This window comes from Carcharhinus amblyrhynchos, chromosome 23, assembly GCF_965287045.1.
Source record: "Carcharhinus amblyrhynchos chromosome 23, sCarAmb.v2.hapA, whole genome shotgun sequence".
Classification (NCBI taxonomy): Eukaryota; Metazoa; Chordata; class Chondrichthyes; order Carcharhiniformes; family Carcharhinidae; genus Carcharhinus; species Carcharhinus amblyrhynchos.
This window is the reverse complement of record NC_137346.1, coordinates 12463414-12488311: the sequence shown is the minus strand read 5'-3', so window position 1 is coordinate 12488311 and position 24898 is coordinate 12463414. Positions and strand designations below refer to the sequence as shown.

Below are 24898 nucleotides of genomic sequence, written 5' to 3'. Positions count from 1 at the left end.
ATTCTTCCAGTCTCATTATTTCTTGGAAGGTACATTTTCTGACTGCTGTGGGTAATGATTCTTGCTGAAAGTGGATATTCTGATCACCAGTATGTGCAATAAACTGCCCAAGAGCTGCTTAATTGTGTTTTCTTCACTCTTAAAATTCCATGGAAAATCTACCTGTTACTTGAGTTCCAAAGTAGCATAGAAACATACACTCATGGAGATGTTGGAAAGCAATCATTTTAATTCCATGTTCATTGTTATATGACTGAGCACACGTCTACCATGATCATTATTGTATGATTTTGCTATAAATTGCAAAAATGGTTGCTACATTGTTAAACAAATATTGTGGACTATTGCACAATATTTTAATATTGCTATGCTTTAGAAGTTTGCCACAATTCCTCTCAACTTTGTTTCCCTTTTTTGTGCACCCAGCTATTAGATGACTTAATTATTCTTTGGCTGAATTCCCAATTCAATAAACCGTTTTTTCCCAAGACTCAAGAATAACTTTTTTTGTGCTCATTTAAAATTAAACACAAAGGGTGAACACACAATGATTAAAGACACCTTGCATGAGTTGATCATTTCTGAAAACTCCCATCTCTCAGTCTCCAATAAATCACATAACTTCACTATGCTCTGTGAGATTTCCTAGGCTATTGGGAAGAGGATGTTAATAAAGCACACTTTTTTAATTAGACAAGGATACTATTAAGAACCTCTTAATATTGTGTTTCTTCCATCCATTTATAATATTAACTGAATATCATCATGATCAAAATGGCACTTGCATGTAAACTTACTGAAGATTAACAGCCAAAGGCTTTAGTGGAAAGCCTGTTCCAGTTTTGTAAGAGTTTTAAAGATTGGTTCATTGGCAAGTAATACAGATGATCACTTAACCCAGAAAAGTAATTTTTTGTTTTTAAAGAGAAAATGTTGCATGCAGATTCCATTACTGTTGCCATGACACATTGTACCTGTCCCAGGGAAGAGTTCAGTGTTCTAAATGGCCTTTGTTGTTTAAAGAAATGTTTAGTTTTGCCAGTGTTTTCATGTTTTTTTTTACATGAATAATTTTTACAATTTCTAACGTGAGACAAGTCATTTGGCAGTTCCATGTACAGTGTGAGAGAACTGTGGTGGATATGCTGCCTTCTAACTAACTTACTTGTCATGAATTTGCAGCATGTCCATGTTATTAAGGAACAGTTTAATTAAGTTGTACATTACTTTTTTTAAATTTGGTATGGACTAGATCAGAAACTCTAAATTATTTTATGAAGTTAGCCTAGACTCACATTTGATTTTGGCATTAGGATGAGCATAAGTTGTTTCAATCCAGATATGATTCAAATGACCCACTAAGAAGCTTTTATTAAAATAAATTTTATTTTAGAATGCAATTAGAACATAACAAGAAGAATTAGCATAACCAATTAAAAGACTTAAACATGACAAAACATAATTCTTAACAGCCAGCTATCCCCAATAGACATAAATCCCTTCTGTAGAAGCACAGGAAAACAAAGATGCTTACTTGGGTACTAGATTTCTAGCCTTTTGACACTCCTGGAGAGTGATCCATACGGACACTTGTCTTCTAATTCTCATGCAGCAACTACCAGAAAAAGCTCTACCCACAAGCAGCAGTATCTCAGAGAAAAGGGCTTATTTCTTGGCAGATTCCAGTCGCCAGTTTGGACTGAGCAAGAAGTACGGAATAGGCTCTCTAAAGATCCCAGAAAGCAGACTGCCTTGAGTTCCCTGTGAAAGCCTGGCCTCACCTGGTCATATGACCTTACCTGCCAATCAACCTAATCAAGCAGTCCTCTGCGATATCCCAGGGGAAAACTAAAAACAACAAAAGTATTAGTTTGTATTTTAAAAAAACACTCTAGCAATTATACTGCTACAGTAGCAATAGAGGATGCCGGTTATACTCAGAATTCTTTTTTCAAACTTCATTCCAATCCAATCTAATCAAATTAAATCCAATTCAGAGTCCCAACAAGTTGGGACATTCCCAATCCAAGCTGACAAGACAGGGCTCTCACCACCTGTCTTAGGCTTGATCTGCATGATCCAAGCTGACTGGAGTAGGTATAGCTCCTCCTCCAAGGCTTGATCTTATTTGCATCTTAGCCAAAAGGCTGAAATTGCTTCAAATGAAGCTGAAATGTAACTTAATGACTTTAACCAAGTGCAGCATGTCGATACTACACTTGATCTTAGCCAAAAGGCTGAAATGCAGATTTTCATGCCAACAGCCAATCAGCCACAGAATAGCTCCAAGTACATAGAACAGATCCTGCACAAGAAACATGACCAAAACACATTTCTCAAGGCAATCTCATCACATCCTTCCGTCTTTTTGTTTACTCTTCCCTCCTGAAAAAGTATTAATCCAAAAATGATGATAACTCCAGTTAGCAACTCAGGTTCCCGTCCCTACTGTGTGATCCCAGGTCTTAAGTCACAGAAGATAGTTCTTATATACTAGGTAGGATAGGGGCCTCACAACCCATCTACTTGTGTCCACAACAAGGGTCATTGGTTACCCTTGACTGGGGTTAGTGCCACTATTTAGAAGGCCACAATGACACATGAGCTTCATTTGGCTATCTTGAAACAAAATAGTATAGTACAGCATAATTTAGCATCCGAGCCATGGAGTGAAGTTGTCAATCTAATCTTATTATTTTGTATTAATATCCCTCCCCCAACCCCATATGTACACACAGAAGCATGCACACCCTACCCCTGTCTACAAACAGCACTTTGCTGTCTTTTCAAACCTTGCCGCTATAAAGCAAAAGTGGTGTCGTACAATTGTTCAACCACAAACTTACCTTTTCTATCATTAAGTGAAAAATAATTCAACATTCTGTTTCTGACAATATGTTTGTCTTTTATTAATTGGGAAATGCAACATGGATTTTAGGTTTATCTCGGGAGAGTTTGAGTTTTGATAGTTATTATCCTTTTTTTTAATATATATTGTTCAGTGGACCCTGAGTTAAAATAATGAGACGTGTTAAATTTCAGAAACATTTTTGACATTGCACTATTTTTCTTCCTAGATTTTACTGGAATATTAAGGTTCGCAGTAGTATTTGTGTTGCTTGGCAAGTGCTGTTTTTTCGCAGCCTTCAGTTACAGAGAGAAGCCTCCTGTGGTACTTCTGCCTGTTATTGTATTCCCCTCGGGCTCAGTGTGGGATTCCCAGGCTTGTTAGTGTTTGTGTTACACAGTCTGGAGCTGCAGTGGCACACCAGCTGATGCGTGTTAGCTGTTTTGCAAATTAATGAGATTTTCTTTTAGTACTCTTTTTTTCCCCCTACTTCTTGATTTTTAAAGATAAAGATTATGTATGTCATTGCTAGGACCTATTCATCATAGATCCTCTTCTAATGGGGTAGTTTGGACACGTAATGTTTGGAAATTAGGGACTTCGCCTGCTGTCTGGGGACATAAGCCCTTGTTAGTTTGGACTCTGATTGATATCTAAGCATGAGACCAGGTTTAAAATGAATTAGGTGGTTGCTAAAATGACCTTGACTTAGCAACATCTACCAGTCATGTCGACAGTAAAAACCTCAGTTATTTCTCTTGGGTCAGAACATGTGGTGTTTAGCTTTTCTTCAAAGCAGTGTATTAAAAAAAAATTACCAAAGCTTGAAATGGGTCCTCAGGTGTTTTGATACTCAAAGCAAGCATTTAGCAGCACATAAAGGAGAGAGAGAGAAAGAACAACACTAATGATTTTTCAGTATGATTGAGAGCACCCAGTGTGAATTTGCTCTCAAAGTAGACAACTGAAAAATTAGGCAATTTTTGATATAATTAAAAATTATTTTAAAAATGTTTTTTGCATATTTAACTTATTTCAAATAAGTATACCATTAGTTCCATTCACTGGACATTGAGTATTGAGCGCAGTTACATTTTTACCATTAATAAACACATCAAAACAGAGAAGAAGCTGACATTTGTCAGTCTGGGTAGCAGCATGTTGTTAATAATGCATTCCCTAGCCTTCCATTAGATGCACTTAACCTGCTACCAGAATGCTGGTGGTTTCTGATTCGCAGTAACCCAGCAACAGTTCCATGCAGTGCAGTTGATGTGCACAGCGATTAGTAATCTTCTCAGGGGGATTTTTTTCTTCTCTTTGACACACTCACCTCCTAAAGACCCAGAATCAGGATAGGCTGCCAAGAAAAAAAGAAAGAATCAGAGCAAGTTAGGCAGAAAAATTGGCCTAGTTTCCTCCCCTTCACGTGGGCAGTCGACAAAATCTCCTGACACTGTTGTTTTTAGTCTCTTAAACGATAAAAGAAGATGCATCAGTGATGAAGGAAAAACAACAGCCTGGTCGTTGATTCAATTTCTGTTTTGGAAAAATTCTGTTTTTCTGTCTGATCTGCCTGGGCCCAAACCATCAGCAAGACTTAAGGTCGGATGTTTGGCTGTTCAGATTAATGTTAAAGAAAGGCACTATTTCAGTGTCCTGACCAGTTTTTCTCTGTGATCTAAAACCACCCAAAGCATCTTGTGCCATTCTGCATCGGTTCACCTTGGATGACTTTTGAAAGGCATTGCAGGTGCAGAATGACACATTCATTCTCTGTAATAGTCTTTTTAATCTAAAAATATTTAATTGAGTGAAGTACCTTGAGATATTTTGAAATGTATTATGGTATTGCATATTCAGATATTTAATTCTATTTTCACTGGGTGTGTATGTGTTTTCTTTAATTTTTTTTTAAGAAACATCTGACCTACCCTCAGAACATTCCAACAACAAAATGGCCAAAATCAGGATTTCAGTGGCATGGAGATTGAATTTATGTCTTTTTACCATGTACCACCCACGTTATTTTCACGATCATATGTTAAACTCAATATTTTATTATTATAGAATAATGGAAATTACAGCACAGAATTAGGTTATTTAGAGCATCATACCAGTACTAATTGTACCATTTCAACCAGAGTTTATTTACTCATTAAAATCATACAGCACAGAAGGCATCCCTGTGTTGCCTCTTTGAAAGACCTGCCCAATTATCCTACTCTTCCGCTCTTTCCCCAAAGCCCTGGAATGTGAACAGGTCTAATTTCAGTGAGTTAAAAAGAGTCTGGCCCACGTAAATTTGATCAAAGTTTGGTAAATAACACAATGGGAGCGTTTCAAGCAAGGGAGAGTTTGGCTACAGACTGGACATATTCCCATGAGGGAAAAAGGAAGAGTATCCATAGTTAGAACTCCCTGGAGGACTGAAAATGTGGAGATTAAAATGAAACACAAAAAGGAAGCTTAGATAAATGTCAGATTCATAATCCAGTAGAAAACCAATCCAGGTACAACATGTTCAAGGAAGAACTGGCTCTGATAGATTTGGCACCAAAAATGGCGATCCTATTGCTGAGATACTGAATTAATATTTTAGCATCTGATTTCATTAAAAAAAACTGTCAATTTCACACTAAAGGAGGAAGCAGGGAAATTCTATAGGTTAAAGATAAAGAGGAGATACTTAAAAGATTGGCAGCACTCATGGAGAGGAAAGATATGACACATTGAAGGCAGGTAGTGAGGTCCTATGGTCAGATTTTCAGGAGCTAGGGAGGAAGTTTAAAAAGTAGGACCTCAAAGGTAGTAATCACTGGATTACTCTCACTGGCATGGACTAGGAGGGGTGAAGATAGGGAATATCATTGTGTGGCTTGAGGCATGGTATATGAGGGAGGACTTCAGATCCTTGGGGCATTGGGACTGATGGTGGGGCAGGAGACACCTATTCAAAAGGAGCAGTTGGCACCTCAACAAGATTGGAATTAGTGACCTCCATGGGTGGTTATCGAGTGTGGGCGGAGTTGGTTTAAACAAAAGTGACAGAGGAGTTGGGTACTAACACTTAGAGGTAGAAAAGAAAGGTAACGTACATAAAGTGAGAGTGTTGCTTAGTACTCGAGAAGGAATTAGTACCATTTTAGATAACAGTGGACAAAGAAGAACTATGAGGAATACAAAGACAGGCTTACAATACAGATATCTAATTGCAAAGTGTAGTGAATAGGTTCAATGAGCTACAAGCACAAATATCTGGGAATATGATGTAATGGGACTAGCAGAAATATAGTTCAAATTTCTGAGGGCTGGGCATTAATATTCAAGAATATAAAGTGTTCAAAAAAGTAAGGAAGAAAAAAAAAGGTTGTGTGGCAGTACTGTCAGCTTCCCCTTCGTAAAAATCAATGCAAAGTACTCATTAAGCATTCTAACCTTGCAGTGCATCTCCAAGCATACATCACCCTTTTTGTCCATAATAGGACTCACTACACATTTTACTACCCACCTACTATTTAAATGCCAGTTGAAGATCTTCACAACCCCTTTTATGGCAACTCCCATTCTATTCTCATATTCTGCCTGTGCCAGTCTTCTTTTCCTCTCACTTGCCCTCTCAATCTAGACATTGTAGTTGTCAAGGGAGAATATCTTTGAGGATGTATGGTTCAGAAATCACTTGGTTAGAGTTGAGAAGCCATTCATTGGATGACACTATATGAATGCTTTGGTTATTTTACACCTACACATTTTCACAAATGGCGCTCTTTTATATCTTTCAAGTCCGTCATTTTCAGTAAGCCTTTAATGTTGTTGTATGACAATATTGCTGATTGTGTCACATCTTAAGAATGCATATAAAGCAGCAGATGTGGTGAATGTTCCCTTGTGTATTGTCATATAACAGGAAGGGGCAGCTAGCTCCAAGGATATTTCTCTGCTGCTGATATAGTGCATAATTCTAATATATTCTGTGGTATATTAACTAGCCCCAGTCTAAATCTATTGCTTATACCTTACTCACTAATGGAGAACCTGTATTTTTGAAAAGGGGAATTTGACCTGCTTATAGCTGTTTTGTCTTTATTCTAATGCCTCCCAAACAGAACATTGCACCAAAAATAGTGAAAGACCTCACTAGTAGGATGTTGATATTTACATTTTTAACCTCTTATATATTTATGTTGCATCTGGAAACAGCTCTGTACTCTTCTCGGGTACCAGGTGTTGTAGAAACTCGCTCTATTTATACTGAGTAAATTCCATAGCTCCTGAACAGCATTGAAAACAAGTGGACTACTTTTTGAGAGCCGTATGGAATCTATTCAATATATCTGGAAAGTTCAAAGACCTGTAGTGAATCCAACTGAATAGCTACTTTAACAGATTTGGTGCAAATCCTACCAATGGACTATTGCGTGAAGGACCAGCAGTAAACCATGCCTGATGACAACAAAGGTCAATCTCAGTTTTTAAATTACCACTTGATCTAGTATCAATTAACATTTGTGGAAGAGAATTCCAACTTTCTGTCAACAGTTGTGTAAATAAGTGTTTTCTGATTTCACTCCTCTAAGGTCTGGCTCTCTAATGTTTGAACCATGTTTCCAGTTCTAAACTCTGCACCCAGTAGAAATTATTTCTCTCCATCCTATCTGGTCCTCTTAATTCATGCAAATCACCATATAACCTAAATTCCAAAGAATACAACCCTGCTTTGTATATTTGCACCTCGCCATTAAACCCTTAGAATCCAAATGTTATTCTGGTAAACCTGCACTGCACTGCGTCCAAGGTGTGATACTCAGAGCCACACTTAGTACTCCAAGTGTGGTCTGACCAGGGGTTTGTATAGCTGAAACATGAGGTCTCTTGTATTCTATTTTTCTGGGTATAAAATCCAGTATTCCATTAGCCTTGTTGAAGATTTTCTGTTAGTGGCATTTTCATGATCTGTGTACATGGACTGCCAGGTTTCTTGGGACCTCCACTGATTCTTACTTTTCAGACAATACTCTTCCGTCCTTTTGAGTCCAAAGTGGATGACCTCACATTTGACTGCCATTTAAAAACCATTTGCCACAATTTTGCCCATTATATCAATACCTCTGTGCTAATTCACAACTGTTCCTGTTGTACATTCTTGGGAAGATCATTGTGAATGTAAAAGTAGCCTTGTAAATGCAAATAGCACTTTGCTCATTTGTGTAGCTGAGATGAGCCTCTCGGTCCTCCACAGCCAGAAAATCCTCTTGCCTCTGTTTGTACCACGCATGGAAAGTGTCCTCCTTTGGTGATGGGCACAGTGTCTGGAGGTGGTGATGATGGGCAGAGTGCCAGGAGCAGGTGATGATGGGCACAGTGCCTGGAAGTGATGATAAGTATAGTGTCAGGAGGTGATGGTAGGTGCCCCTGGAGGTGACAGTGGGTGCAGTGCCTAGAGGAGACAGTGCGCATGGGCACAGTGCCTGGAGTGTGATGGGCTCAGTGCCTAGAGGTGGCGGTGGTGATGGGCGCAGTGCCTGGAGGTGATGGTGGTGGTGGGCATAGTGTCTGGAGGTGGGAACAGTCCTTAGTTTACTGAGCTGCCATTTATATCACAACAACCATCAGCGGTCTCAAAATAAATACATCCTGAAAGCAAGCATAGTTAAAGGAACATGTGGAAAAGAAAATCAGTTCAACTTCAAATGGAGTGGTAGGAATATTTGGGCAGCAGTATCATCTTGCGCTTCCCTACCTCTCCAGAAAGTTAAGATGTCAGAAAAACTATCTCTGCTTCCACTTTCAGCATTAAATTAAATAGAGTATTTTTCCAAATTTATGTTCTTCAGCACCTTCAATTTAGAGAGAAAAGTTGCATGTATTTCTCGTACATGTTGTACTGAGACTCAGTTGTACTAATACATTTATACACACAGCTGGGATGCCTTTAAGAAATGGTAGATGGCAGGTTTCCGTTACGTTTGTTTAATGTCCACTTTTTTACTGACTAGAATTGACTTGTCCTAGCTGACGGTGTTGTTGCTGCACTTTCATTGATTGTTAGCTTTACTTACAATGTTATCATCGATTAACTTTTACAATTAACTTTTAAAATGCTTTCTGTAGTTTGAATAGAAGGCACATTTATTAACTATCGCTGCTTCTGATCAAATGCTGTAGATCTTTTGCTTTGTCCTTTCCTAATGTCAAGAATAAAAACATGAGAATGAGGCCCCCTGGTGGTTAGCCTTAATTTAGAACTTTTTCTGTGAAGAACAGGTTTTGCTGGAATGAATGGCATTCTTTTATACAGAAAAGAAAAATTCAGATTTTCAGACTGGAACCTACTGCACTTAAGACAGAAATAAATAAAGTGCCACATTCTGCCAGCCTCGGTGACAATCTACTCGTTTTTTTTCTGATTCTGTTATTAGTCTGGTAGCCACAAAGGAGCAACCAGTGGGAGTTAACCCTGAAAGGCTTTTAGACAGAGATAATCATATGAAAGATTATACCTGGTTAACAATAACTCTCACGCAGATTGCTGAAGAATATAAACTTGTTCTTGATCTACCAGTAAGGCCTAGGAAACCACCTCACAGAAACGATGATGACTGAAACATAGGGAATCCAGCAAGAATGAGGACAAAAAAGAAAGTGGTAAACAAAGAAAACATGAATAACCAATTAAAGGATAAGCAAAAATCAAGATGACTACGGAAATCATGCTGGAGTATTTCAGTCGCTTAAGTTGTGAATCTGGCTACTAAATATTTGGACACCATTACCTGTGGCCACAAGCAGTGCAAATTGGACAAATCACTGGCAGGTGCTGATATGAGTCATCTGTTTTAACTCAATTCCCAAGCGAAAATAAGATGCAATCTGATGTATTGTGGGACCAGGAATTTCCATGGGGCAGAATAAACAGTACTCCGGGGGGAAAAATGTGCTGTTTAGAGGAAGAATATCTCATTCACACTATCCTTTCTGATTTAGTGCCCTGTAACTACCTAATAAATCAGAGGTAAACCCGTTATAGTGCCGAGATATTTAATAGAACCATTGAATCCTTACAGTGCAGAAGAAGGCCATTGAGTCCATCGAGTCTGCACCAACTCTTTGAAAGAACATCTTACCCAGGCCCATCCCCCATCCTAGTAACCCTGTGCATTTACCATGGTTCTTCCACTTAACCTACACGTCTTTGGACATCAAGGGACAATTTAGCATGGTCAATCCACTGAGCTTGCACATCTTTGAGCTGTAGAAGAAAATGAAGCACTTGGAGTAAACCCACGCAGACACAGGGAGAATGTGCAAACTTCACACAGTCACCCAAGGTGGGAATAAACCCAGAGCCCTGGAACTGTGAGGCACCGTGCTGCCTAATAGTTGAATTATACAGAGATTTGTTCTAAGTTTTCTCAACACTTGGTTATACATCACAAGTTTCATTCATTAATTAAATGTGCTATTAATAATGCGCAGTTCTGTACTAACAATCTACATCCTATCATGGTACAGTGCAAACCCCAACTTTGCAAGTTCCCTGTCTGGAAGATTTGGCCAGGCGAAGAAGAATAGTTCTACTGATATAAGTGCAAATCCGTTTCGTTAATTGCTTGGAAGTTAGTCATTATGTATGCCAGCCAGCTTCGTAAGAGTTATTTTTCCCCCTCTCTCAGTTCCCAGTAGAGAGGACTATCAAAGCTTTGCTTTTGCAGCTCTTGATGGAGAAGCAGGAGGCAATCTTAGTATGACTCCTTCCTGTGTGACATTTTTGTGTTCTTCCCTCTTTGATTACTTCTCACTGATAGATTCACCAAGTTGCAGGACTAATGATGTGAGGTGAATTTGTAGCGTATCTTCTGGCCTCTTGGTATTGATACAAAACTGCAGTTGAAACATTATTGAACCTTATTGAAACATATAAGATGATTAGAGGTTTAGATAGGGTGGACAGTGATAGCCTTTTTCCTCGGATGGAGAAAGCTAGCACGAGGGGGCATAGCTTTAAATTAAGGGGTGGTAGTTATAGGACGGATGTCAGGAGTAGGTTCTTTACCCAGAGGGTGGTGAGGGATTGGAATGCCCTGCCTGCTGCAGTTGTAAATGCGCCTAGTTTGGGAGCGTTTAGGGGATCTGTGGATAGGTTTATGGATGGAAAGGGATTGGTTTAGGTTAGAGGGTCATTGCTTTTTAACTGGTCGGCGCAACATCGTGGGCCGAAGGGCCTGTTCTGCGCTGTAATGTTCTATGTTTTACACAGTCCATACCAAAATAAAATTTGAAAAGTTAGAAATAAATTATTGTTGCTAGGCTGTGCTGAATAATCTGTTTTCAGTCAGAACAATTCAACTGGTGCATTTGTGCTCATGTAGTTGGCTTCAGCACCCAGAAAGAAGGAAAAATCATCAAGGTTTCCTATTCCTAATTGCTGCCCAACATTTGGGTTTATAAATGGAAAGACAAATTCATCATAATCATAGATGACCATGGTCTTCTCTCCCCTTTGAGTGGTGATTTAACCTGAGGATCACCACACCTGAGATGAGAAGCAAGGCTGTGAAGGCTGGTATGCGTACACTTATAGTTGTTGAGTGAGGACAACATCAGACCTGGCAGTGGCACTCTCTACTATTAAATAGACTGAGCATTTATTCTCTGGAATTTAGAAGTGTCAGGAACCATGTTGCTGTTACCTGTGAGAGTGTCACAAACCACAAAGGATAACTTGAAACACTAGCTATTAGTGGTGTCTATTTATTTGGAATAATGTGATCATTGATTGAACTGGCTTCTCTGAAGGTATTGGCCTGTCTAGCAGTTGGATGGAAAACTAGCCTCTCTCCCCGAAGAGAGTGTTAAAGATATAGTGTTCAGCCACTTTGATTTCCCACCCTGTGAATTTGGCTGGCTGTCTGTCAAATCCATTGCCTTTAGAAGATCCCTGGTAAACAATTTCTCTAGACACCTGCTAACCTTGTTACTGGGCAAATCGCATCTCTGTATTCTTCTTGATGCCTGTTAATGGTGTTACCTATTTGTTATTTTTGTTTCCACCTCAAGTTCACTGTTAATGTCTAAATTCCTAACAAGAAGGACAAAAGATGGTCTCATTCAAGCATACAGAGTTCCTACAGGGCTCGATAGGGCAGATGCATGAAGGATGGGGTGTCTAGAACCAGGGCACGCTGTCTCCTAATAACAGGCAGGCCATTTAGAACTAAGATGAGGAAAAATTTCTTCACGTGGAGGATGGTGAATCTTTAGAATTCTCTGCCCCAGAGTGGAGACTTTGTCATTGAGTGTGTTGAATACTAAGATCAATGGATTTCTGCATATAAAAAACATGAAGGAGAATGAAGATGGTGAAAGAAATAGTGTTCAATTAGAAAATCAACCATGATAGTATTGAATGGCAGAGTGAGCTTGAAGAGCTGAATTGTCTGCTCCTGTTCCTATTTCTTATGTTCTTATTGAATAACTTGACGCACTGTCTAGGATCACCCAATAAAAGTAGCATTTTTAGGGAAGGCAATCAGTAAGAGGAAAGATAGTTAGAATCTAATTGAGAAGAAGTTTTCATTATTAATGTTCATTAATACAACCCTCGGTTAAATATGGATTGCTCTTGTATGATCAGAATCGTTTTCAGTTTTTGACAAGCTAGAGGTTAAACCACAACTTAATTAAACTTTAAAGTGACTTCTTAAACAGTTTAGGGGAGACTAGCATTCTGGTAATGTCACTGGATTAGTAGTCAAGAGACCCACCTAATGCTTTGGGACATCAGTTCAATGTCCACCATGGCAGTTGGTAGAAACTAAATTAATTAATAAATCTGAAATTGAAAACCAGTCTCAGTAATGGTAAACATGAAGCTATCACTGATTGTCGTAAAACACTATCAGCTGTGATGATACAGTGCCCTTAAACATATTCTTATCGTATTTCTTGTAAGGGGAATATTTGAAAATCAGCTCGGTTTTATATGATGTCAATTTGTCTGGGCAGCAGGCAGCTCAGATGTTAAGAATGTGGGATAATGACTGATTTTAGCTATGTATGTATTAGCTTAAACATAGAAATGCATTTTTTGTTTATTTGGGTTTCCCTTGGGGTTTCAGAGTAGGGTTTTGATCAGGTTGGTTGACAGGGTCATATGACTAAAGGGAGGAGCTAAGCTTGCAGCAAGGCAGTGTTTTAGTTTGAGATTTTAAAAATCAAGAACAGCTGCTGACTGGAACTGTTTAAAAAGTGTGTGCCTGTCTCTCAGAAGAGCGCTCTCTCTCTCTTTCTCTCCAGAAGTGTTCAAAAAACTCTAGGACTGTTAACAAGTACAAACATGTAAGCTGTATTGTTTGCTAACTGATTTTGAAGAGGGGTTTTAAGTTTTTAATAGGAATATTGCTTGAAATAGAACTAATAGAGGTATGTTAGCAGTTAAGAATTATCTTATGTTTAAGTATTGTTCAAATGTTAAACTAATTAATTTGTTATAGTTGAACAATATTGTTAAATAAAGTTTGTTTTGGTAAAAGCTTCCTAATGTGTCAATAGAATCACACCTGGAGTGAAACACCATATCCTCACAACATAAAATAGCAATTAGTTGGGGTTTGGTCTAACTTCGTAATAAACCTTGTGGTTTTTGATCTGCAGCCAAACATAGTTCACTAATATCCTTTAGGGAAGAAAATTTGCCTTCCTTACCAGTCTGGACGGCAGTGTGGTTGACTCTTATCTGCTCTTGGAAATGCTTTAGCAAGCCATTCAATTGAAGGGCAATTAGAGATGGGCAACAAATTCTGACCTTGCCAGCAATGCCCACTTCCAACTGAAGAAATAGTTGCTGCATTTGCCCGGTAGTTTGCCACAAACTTGAGCCCTGTCATTTTAAATTTAAATATCTTGTTTAACAATATGATGTGATAATTACTGCTGGAGTTTAACTATTACAAGTGTGGAACTAATTGTTTAAGATTTCAAAAACATTGAAAACATTAATGTATAAGAGCAAGTCCGGCTATTACCAAATACAGTTAAATGACTTGCTATATCAAATTCTGGCCCATATAAATTTTTGTTTAACAAATCAAGTGTTCTGAGTGTGGCATCAGATTTTGTTCTGTTCTACTTGACTGTTAGAACTGCAGAATTTTTTTTGCCAATTTTCAGTGGCAACTTCATACTGTAAGAGATTCATAAGGAGGAGTTTCATAACCAAGCTGTCTCTTTATTACCTCAGTCACCTCCTTCCAAGAAAAGAAAGCTGGAGAAACCTCGGAAGCCTATTACCTTCACAGTTTTACAATCCACAGTCAAGGTATTGAAGAATAAAGTTGGTTCAGACCCTGTGCCTACAGAGGACATCGAGGTAGTAACCACGACTATAGAGAAAATTCTTGCTGAGCTGAAGGTAAATCTCAGATTCTCTCTTATTAACAAGAAATACTTGTGTGTTACCACAGTGAGGTTGGGTGTGGGATTCTCTGCGTGGAGCTTTGGAGTTGGTGCCAAACAGGAAACATATTTCCTAATGAGGAAAGAGATAAACTCATTGGAAAAAGCCACTTTTGATTGATAATGGTGCAAAACTGATGCTTAGAAACAAGTTGCCTCTTGCTCTTCTCACCAAGGAATATGATGTAAGGTTTTGACTTTTGGAGATGACATAATAACAAAGAGAAACATTATTTTAAAATGGATTAAGAACTTGTTGCACATTAAATGAACCATGGAATTACTACTTACTACCCACCTGTTGTAGCACATGAGACTACAGTATAGAGATGTATCTGTTTTCAGGTGTCATTAATGGAAAAGCTACAACGACAGTAAAATAAATGGCAACGTATCATACCACAGGTTATATCAGGCCTTCAGTTTTGCACTGTCGTAATTGTTGGTGGGTTATTATTACCATATTTCACATGGAGATATCACAAGATCATGAACCGTGGTTAATTATTTTCCCTTGCTATCTTCTGTAATGGTCCCACAACTGTCTCATTTAAGATCAGATCACTCATTGCATCCATGCCAGCTGTCTAGGGCAATCCAGTCAGTATCATTCTCCTGCCCTGTCTCTGTAGCCCTTCCTAAGTTTATTTCTTTTAAGTGCCTGTTCAATTTCCTTTTGAAAACATAGCTTGTCTCTACTTCCACCTCACAGACAGCTCAAAGGAAAGTACAACTTTCTAAACACTCCCAACTCTCATTACGTAAAAATAGGAATTCCCTACCTTAAATGTTGATTTGTGCCCATCCTTCCCTGTGCACCTACTACAGTCAACCAATTAGGGAGAATGTCTCTGACACTCTTATTTGCTTAAGCACATTGGAGCCAGCCAACCTGGATTTCAACAATTCTATATCTCACCATTCAATCCAATGAACTATTAGTGGAATGATAATTCAAAATATTGAGTAGATTGGAGTTGAACTATAGATTGCAAAATCAGCTGGTCAAACATGCAAGTGTGAGTAATGTTTCACAAAACATTGCCACAAATTATTCAGTTGACTGTTCTTAGAAACCAAAGGCAGAAATACCACGGAAGGATTTTCAACCCAAAATATTTACCAGCAATCCACACATTTCTGAGTGTGAGTGCTCATCAGCTTGCAAAACTTAACTATCAGAAAAGGTTTTTTTTAAAATTCATTGATAGGATGTGGGTAACTTTGGCAAGGCCAACATTTATTGCTCATTTCTAATTGCCTTAGAAAACGTGGTGGTGAGCTCCCTTCTTGAACCACCGCAGACCCTGTGTTAGTACACCCATAATGCCGTTAGGGTGGGAGTTCCAGGATCAATCCAGCAACAGTAAAGGAATGGTGTTGTATTTCCAAGTCAGGATGGTGAGTGCCTTGGTGGGGAACTTCTAGGTGGTAATATTCCCATGTGTCTACTGCCCTTGTCCTTCTAGATGGTTGTGTTCTTGGTTTGGAAGGTGCTGCCTCAGGAGCCTTGTTGAGCTATTGCAGTGCATCTTGTAGATGGTACACACTGCTGCCACTGTTCATCAGTGGTGGAGAGAGTGAATGTTTGTGGAAAAGACATTGCTTTGTCCTTGATGGGATCAAGTTTCTTGAACATTGTTGGAGCTGCACTTGTTCAGGCAAATGAAGAGTATTCCATCACACTCCTGACTTGTGTTGCTGATGGTGGACCGGCTTTGGGGAGTCAGGAAGTGAGTTATTTGCCACAAAATTCCTAGCTTCTGACATGCTCCTGTGGCCACAGTATTATTATGGCTAGTCCAGTTCAGTTTCTGGTCAATGGTAACCCTAGGAGGTTCATAGTGGGGGATTCAGCCATTGAATGTCACAGGGTATATTGGTTAGACTGCCTGGCGCGTTTGTGGCACAAATGTTACTTATTAGCCCAAGCCTGAATATTGTACAAGTCTCGCTGCAATTGGACATGGACTACTTCAGTATCTGAGGAGTCGCAAACGGTGCTGAATATTGTGCACTTATCAGCAAGCATCCCACTTCTGACCTTATGATGGAAAGAAGATCAATGATGAAGGAGCTGAAGATGGTTAGGCCTAGGGTACTACCCTAAGGAACTCCTGATGTGATGTCCTGGAACTGGTATGATTGACCCCAACCACCACAACCATGTTCCTTTGTATGGAAGGTTTCCCCTGATTCGTATTGACTCCAATTTTGCTAGGGCATTTTGATGCTACTCTTGGTCAAATGCGGCCTTGATGTCAAGGACAGTCACTCTCACCTTGCCTCTGGAATTCAGCTCTCTTGTTGATGTTCAAACAAAGACTGTAATGAGATCAAGAACTGAGTGGCCTTGGCAGAAGCCAAATTGAGCATCAGCGAGCAGGTGATTGCTTAGCAAAATAGCCGCTTGATAGCACTGTTGACCCCTTCCTTCATTTTGCTGATCAAGAGTAGACTGATATGTTGGTAATTGGCCAGGCTGAATTTACCTTGCTTTTTGTGAACAACCCACACCTGTGCAATTTTCCACATTGCTGGGTAGATGCCACTGTTATGGCTGTACTGGAACATCTTAGCTATAGATGCTGCAAGCCCTGGAACATGTCTTCAGTACTATTGCCTGAATAGTATCAAGGCCCACAGCCTTTGCAGTATTCAGTGCCTTCAGCTATTTCCTAAGTCTTGTTAAGTGAATCAAGTTAGCTGAAGACTGGCATCCGTGATGCTGGGGATGTCCAAAAGAGGCTGAGATGGATCATTCACTTCTGGCTGAAGAGTGTTGCAAGAATCTTGTCTTTTGCATTGATGTGCAGATCATCATTTGAGGATGCGATATTTGCAGAATATTCCTCCTCCAGTGAGTTGTTTAATTGTCTACCACCCTTCCTGACTGCATGTGGCAGAACTGCAGAGCTTGGGTCTGATGCGCTTAACGCCATCTATTACTTGCTGTTTGGCACGCAAATAGTTCTGTGTTGTAGCTTCACCAGGTTGATACCTCATTTTTACATGTGCTCGGTGTTGTTCCTGGCATGCTTCTCTTATTGAACAAGGATTGATCCCCTGGCTTGATGGTAATGATAGAGTGGGGGATATGGCGGGCCATGAGGTTACAGGTTGTGGGTGAACACAGTGATGCTGCTTCTGAAGGCCAACAGTGCCTCAGGGATGCCCAGTTTTCAGTTGCTAGATTTGATCGAAGTCGATCACTGTGTTGTGTGATAGTGTCACACAATATAATGAAAGAGTATCCTCAGTGTGAAGGTGGGACTTCACCTCCACAAGAACTACGTGGTGGTCACTCCTACCAGTGTTGTCATAGACAGATGCATCCGCAGCAAGCAGGTTGGTGAGGATCTAGTCAAGTATGTTTTTCCTCTCGTTGGTTCCCTCATCACCTGCCACAGACTCAATCAACAATTATGTCCTATAGGTCTTGGCCACCTGGTCTGTGGTACTGCTACCAAGCCACTTGTAATGATGGACGTTGAAGTTCTCCGCCCAAAGTACATTCTGTGCCCTTATCCCTCCTCCAAGTGGTGTTCAACATGAAGGAATGATTTCATGAAGAAATTAGATGTAGCTCTAGAGGCTAAAGGGATCAAGGGATATGGAGGAGGGAAGAGGAGGGGATCGGGATATTGAACTTGATGATCAGCCAAGATCAAAATGAATGGCAGAGCAGGCTCGAAGGGCCAAGTGGCCGACTCCTGCTATTTCTATGAGTACTGATTCATTCAGCTGCAGGTTCTGTGATAATCAGCAGGAGGTTTCCTTTTCCATGTTTGACCTGATATCATGAGACTTTATTGGATCCCAAGTTGATGTTGAGGACTCCCAGGACAACACTCTCCTCTACTGTCCACCTCTACTGGGTCCGTCCTGCTGGTGGGACAGGAATGATGGTGGTGTCTGGGACATTATATATAATGTACAATTCCATGAGTAGAACTATGTCAGGTTGTTGCTTGATTAGTCTATGAGACCGTTGTCCAGCGCAAGCCCCTAGATGTTAATAAAGAGGACTTTGAAGGGCCGACAGGGTTGGATTTGCAATTGCGGTTTCTAGTGCCTACGTTGATGTCGGGTGATCCGATTCCATTCATTTTATTGGCTTTGTAGCGGTTTGATGCAACCAAGTGGCTTGCCAGGCATTTCAAATGGTAGTTAAGAGTTAACCACATTGCCCACCCCGCTCCTCCCCCCACCAGGTGTTTTATGAAATAGTTTTACGAACTTGCCCAGTTGTTTTATGAAGTAGTCAATCAGCAAAAAGTCAATTTGTTTTGGTATCTTATTTTCATCCAATTATCTTTAAACTTCTTTCAGTGGTGGAGTTCCTGCAACTGTTGACTGAGTTCTGCAGAACCTTTTTTCAAGTTCCACTTTTGTGGGGGTTTTTAACGGTGTTTTGGGGATCTAATATCAAAGTACATCAGTTTTTCTGTGAAAACTAAAGTTGGATGGCCTCTGTTATAAGATAGTTGGTACATTGTTTAATAAAAATCTTGCAGGAACACCTCCGTTTTCCTTGTTCAGTTGTAGTAAGCCTATAAAGAGTTCCCAAGTGGCTGCATGTGCATAATACACTCATTCAGATCCAGAGACAGCTAATCCTAATTTATTTATCATTTATCACATAGCAATGTCTCAGGCAATCTATTCATGCTGATATTAATTACAGGTTAAACGCTAAAACTGAGGGAAGTTTGCAGGTAAACCTGGAGCTGGAAATTTCCAAGCACCTTGCAATCTGCAAGTTTATCTCCTTAACAGCAATGGCCTTTTGTTTTTTGAAAACTATATTTTATTCATAAGAAATCTGCAAGAACATTACAAACATTCCAAAATGGCCATCACACAAAATGCAATAATATTCAGGTTCTTTACATACATCAAGTAACTCTGAGATGCATCAATAAAGGAAGCATTTCAGACATTTTACAATGGTCCTCACAAATGGTGCCATTGTATTTAAAAGTTCTCTATATAGAACAAGTTGCACTCCGAGATACTTCAATACGACTGAGATACATGTAATTTTCACTGTATTCATTCACTGAGTCATTTGACCCAAGGAGGTTCTGCTCCCCTCGGTTCACTATGGTTGAAAGGTCTTAGACAGTGATTTGCAGTAGTTGCCCCAAGCAGTAGCCTTAAGGACTATATAGGCCAGTACCTCAGCGAGTATCTGAGCAATGATCTTAAAGGGATGGGCCAGATAAGCAGCTAAACACCTCAACATCATTCCAGATTGGAATGACGTTCTGGGAAATGAACTAGTGTACAGTGAACTCTTAATTTGAAGTCCTTTAATTCAAATTACTTGCTAATTCAAATGTGTCTAGCTATAATTTCTCACATTCCTTTGGTTACTTACATGATCTGATGCAAATTATTTGGAGCTCAAAACTTTTTAAATGCAAACTAATAAGTTTCAGCAGTTTTTGGATTGTTAAGGTGCAAAAAATTCACTTCACAATCTGACATATACTTCCTTTATCTATGCTAGATCTTGACTTTTTGGGTTTCTGATAAGTTAGGAGGATTGTTCTCACAACCAGAAACAGATGGCCACATACAAAAGTGACAAGACAATGGAACCAGAATGCCAAAGTCAATTTTTATTGCACAACCATTTTCCTTTGTCTTTGCAGGTACTTTATAAACGTGTGCCTTGTGGGAAAGGTGAAGTCAGTTTATTTCTTACAGCAATACAGAATTCATGGGTCCATGTTCGGCGAAAGAAACGAGATAGAGTGAGGCAACTTCGAGAGCTTCCCAGAGCCACGTCAAATGTGCTGAAATCCACAGAAGCAGACCAGACAACTGAAAGGCAATGCAGTGCTAATATTAGTTCTGTCAGGGCTGAGGAAGAATCTGATCTTAGCAAGTCTGCAGAAAGCAATGCTGAAACGGAAAAAGCAACAGCCCGAGCCAAAGAGGAGTTCCCAGTCAGTGGGGGTAATAATTTGTTGAATGATCTTCAGGTCGATCAAGAAAATAATATGGAAACAGAAGAAAAATGTGAAACTAGTTTTGCTGACTGTAAAACTGATGATGCAGTTGAGCAGGAAATATCCTGTTCAACCATGCAAAACCCAGTGGGGGAAGATACTCCAAAAGAGAGTGGAGGTTGTTTTTTATTCAAGTGTCTGATGAATGTGAAGAGGGATGGAATGAATGCCCATGTAGAAATGCACTGGGTTGAGGGACAGAATAGGGACTTAATGAACCAGCTGTCTACCTATCTGCAAAACCAGATTTTCAAACTGGTGGTTAGTTAAAGGAATACTTCCTTATTGTCAGGATGCAAACTGTACTTTTTTGCTAGCTTTACATGGATAAATTCCCAGGTTTCAAAACTACTTGTGAGCTTCTTTACTGGTTTGCATTTGATTTTCCAGAATTTTGAGAATGGTGTTATTCTGTATGCTATTTGAGCTACACATCTCATCCTGTGTACTATCAAAAACGTGAAAAAGAAATTCTCATCTCTGATCACACGAATGAGCAAATAAACCCCCATGGTTTAGTGTTACTCCACCAGAAGGCTAAATTGCAAGTATTTGTTTAATTATCTGATAACTAGACAATTAGTTACAAATAAACCTAATGCTGTTTTGATGAGAGGGGGTTTACAGTTTGAAAAAACAGATCTCCCAGTGACACTTAAAGGAATTACTACTGCTTACGTTATAGTGTCAAAAGATTACAAGATAATTGGGAGGCATTTTGGCCCATTTAGTTCATCCATCCATAATTACTTCAAAAGTTGTTCTCATTGTAGCATTTAACTTGTTCTTAAATGATTCCTGATTTTGTTTCTCTCTGTTTCTGTTCTGTATTTTAGTCCATTTTACGCACGTAACACTTAAAGTTCACCTTTTGGTTTTTAATATTTTCTCACGAAGTTTGCTATCTCTCGTACTCTCTTATACATTCACGTCTCAGTTGCATCCCTGTCTCCTCTAACAGAATGACATCTTGAGGCATTTAATAAAGTGAAAGATGATTGCCAAGCATGAAGAAGGAGAGTAAGGAAAGCAGGAAAGAAAATGTTGAACTAGAATTGAAATTTTTTTTGTGTTTGAGAGAGTACCTGGTGAGGCCATCTCCAGGAGCGCTCATATTGTCTCATACATGAAGAATGGCCATTTGGGTGGGATACTAAAAGGTTGCTGGCTTCCAGTTTTACTTAAGAACAAAAAGTTTACAAATGGAAGAGCTTTGCAGTGTTTTTTTTATAACTCTGAAGCACACTCCTAGCCCCCTCAAGTGTCCCAGTTTCAGCCAGTTTATTTATTTAAGCAAGCAATTCCTGGGAATTTCTTTGCAAACAGAAAATGCAGCAAGTTATCAATACATCAGTTGTAAAGATGTTATCTGCGTACTGTGAAATGCAACTTCTGACTAAATTTAACTTTTGTCCTGTTTTCACAAATTTGTATTTGGCAAACCTTTGACAAGACTTGTCACACATTTCATGACCTCGGAATGTTCCAAGACAATGATGCATTTTGAGGTGTAGTAACTATGCTAATGTAGGAAATACAGCAGCTGGTTTGTGCACAACAAAATCCCAGTGATAGCCAGATAACTTCTTTATTATCTTGATTGAGGGGTAAATATTAGCCAGGATATCCAGAATAACTCCCCTGGTCCTCTTCAGAATAGTGCATGGGATTTATTACATCCACCTGAGAAGGTATAGGGGATCTCAGTTTGAAGTCTCATCTAAAATATGGCACCTTCAACACTGCTACACTCCACAAGGACTGTACTAAAGTGTTGGCCTAGAATTGCGTGCACAAGTTCCTGGAATGGGACTTGTAAACACAACCCTCTGACTCAGAGGTAAGAGTGTTCCCATGCCTGACATTTAAAAGGGGAGATAGAGCCAGCAAAGCTGTAAGCCATTTACTTCACAGTGATGTTAGATATTGGTAATTTATGTGCAGTCTTTTGATTTGACCTGTTGTGCCATTCTGTTGTCAGATGGAAAATAATTGTTAATTTTAATTACTTTATGAGGACTGTATCAAACCAAGCGTGGGAACAAAAGCCATGAAGTTTCTGCAAATTTATCAGCCAGTTAGACCATGGAAAATCCATATTAAAATCTGGGCATCATCTTAAATGTATGTATAATTGTAGTACTAATAATGCATTTATTTCCTCTTGTACTGTTCAGTTTTATATTGTTTTTAATCATCCAATATTGCTTTTTAGCAGTTTTCCCCACCCTAATTTGGGCGTGTGTGCTTTTTTAGAAGAGTTAGGACAGCCTATTATACTGGTGGAGTATTCAAGTATTCATACCTCGTGGGGCGCCGGTGAACAGAATTCACTGATTCCCACCCAAGTGACTAAAAGTAGAGAAGTCAACTTCTCCATCTTGAGGGAGGAAGAGATGACATGAACAGCTAGGCAACTGTGTTAATGGTCATTGTCTGTTAGTTGGCCACAGAACAAAGTTCATGGCTTTCGCTGCCCAGCACTTTCCTGGGAAAGAGTTTGAGATATGTCTGTGATGGAATAAAAATATAAAACAACTTTGCAAATTTTACAAAACAAAATCTGTAACTTATTTCTACTGCTTTATGTCTTCTAATTGAAGCAATTTTTAAAAATTAATTCTTGGGATATGGGCTTCGCTGACTGGGCCAGCATTTATTGTCTATCCCTAATTTGCCTTCAGCTGAACGGTTTGCATTTCAGAGGGCAGTTAAGAGTCAACCACATTGCTATGAATCAGGAGGCACATTTAGGCCAGACCAGGTAAGGATGGCAGACTTGAACCAGATGAGTTTTTTTATGACAACAACAGTTTCATGGTCATTATTAGACTTTTAATTCCAGATTTTTATTGAACTCAGATTTCATCGTCTGCAGTGCTGGGATTTAAACCCAAGCATTACCCTAGGTCACTGGATTTCTAATCCAGCATCAATACCACCATGCCACCGCCTCCCTTTGAACAATAGGTTGATTTGTGGCTGAGTAACCTGAAATATATATTTTATCATAGAACCCATACAATGCAGAAGGAGACCCTTCAGCCCATTGAGCCTGCACCAACAACAATCTCACCCAGGCCCTATTCCCATCACCCCACACATTTACCCTGATAATTCTTCTGACATTAAGAGGCAATTTGGCATGGCCAATCAACTTAACCCATTTATCTTTGGACTGTGGGAGGAAACCAGAGCACCCGGAGGAAACCCATGCAAATGCAGGGAGAATGTTGCAAACTCCACACAGACAGTCAGCTGAGGCCAGAATTTAACCTGGCTCCCTGACGCTGTGAGGCAGCAGTGCTAACCGCTGTGCCACTGATTTTGTGTGTCTATATCTAATTCTGCAGTTCAAAGTTTATATTGGGTGTAAAATAGTTGGCATGTGTAGTTGAGATGGATTTGTAAATCTAATCACCCATTCAGAAAATGTTCTATATGGCAAACATTAATCTGTGGACAAAGAAAGGTTAAATTACCAGATAAAAGAAAAATGGTTAACTAAAAATTCCTGTGGAGCAATCATTTGGGATCATTGGCAAATTTTGGAATGTGGCCAAGCTTTGTTACATTGTGTGAGCAATGAGATTCACTCAAGCTTCAGTGAATCCCAGAAAAGAGTGTCAAATTCCTTTGATGGTTATTGTTGTATTGCTCAATAATCCACATGATGCATTTGAAATTATTTATTTGAAGTAAAATAACATTTTTTTAGAAATGTATACAAATGTAACATGTTTAAATACATACACACAATAAGATTTTCACTTCTGTAATCCCTATACAATGTATTTTCTGGATTGTTGTTCTGCAAAAAATGCCATAAATGACATTTCATCATCAGCAGTATCTAAATTACTTTCAAACAACACTCCAATCAATGGTTAATTGACAGTTTTAGAATGCATACAATAGTCAAAGAACACCACTCTTTGGGAATATTGAAGCTGCTGCAATTCTGTATTGCCTCCAAAAAATCAGTACGCCCAAAGAGCGGTTTTCCTTGACTACTGGATGCATTCTGTGACAGAGGGAATGCTTAGCTCATCAGGGAGAGAATGAGTGTAACCGGGTGCTTGGAGTCACAAGAGTCTATTCCCACACCATAACATTTGCATCCAGAATAGTTTGCCAAGTTCTAGTAACCAGCTTGTCGAGGGAGAGGGAAGATAGACGATCTACTTCAAAACCTCTACCAATTCCACTTGGTATCAGATATTTAGAGGCAGTGTAAGACTAGCACACACATTTATGTTATTGCACACTCTTTTCCCTGTTGGAAATTAGCTGTCATATGTTCTCGAGTTGCACTCAGCCACTAGCAGCAATGAGATAAATGATCTGATTCTGTTTCAGTCAAGTACGTCAAAGAAGCAATATTGGCCAGAGTGGCGAGCTCTTCTCCTGGATCACATTTTCTTAACCTTTCTGTCAGACTCTCTGAACATGTGGTGTTACCTCATCAAAATCACCACCAAAAACACATGGAATTTTTTGGACCTACTTGAGGAAGATGGATCCTTTGGTTAACATCAGATCTGAAAGATGACTCGTCCAATAATGCAGCACT

General features: G+C 39.3%; 1 protein-coding gene across 4 annotated transcripts in view; it reads left to right on the top strand.

Annotated features, from left to right (window-relative positions):
* Nucleotides 1–21739, top strand: part of mettl16 (methyltransferase 16, N6-methyladenosine) — a 130295-nt gene extending 108556 nt beyond the window's left edge. For all 4 annotated transcript variants that reach the window (XM_080210816.1, XM_080210813.1, XM_080210814.1 and 1 more), the window contains exons 9-10: nucleotides 14091–14261; nucleotides 19966–21739. In XM_080210816.1, the coding sequence (XP_080066942.1) occupies nucleotides 14091–14261; nucleotides 19966–20595 (801 nt within the window). In that variant the 3' untranslated portion in view covers nucleotides 20596–21739. The remainder of the gene's footprint in view (nucleotides 1–14090; nucleotides 14262–19965) is intronic.
* The last annotated feature ends 3159 nt before the right edge of the window (nucleotides 21740–24898 follow it).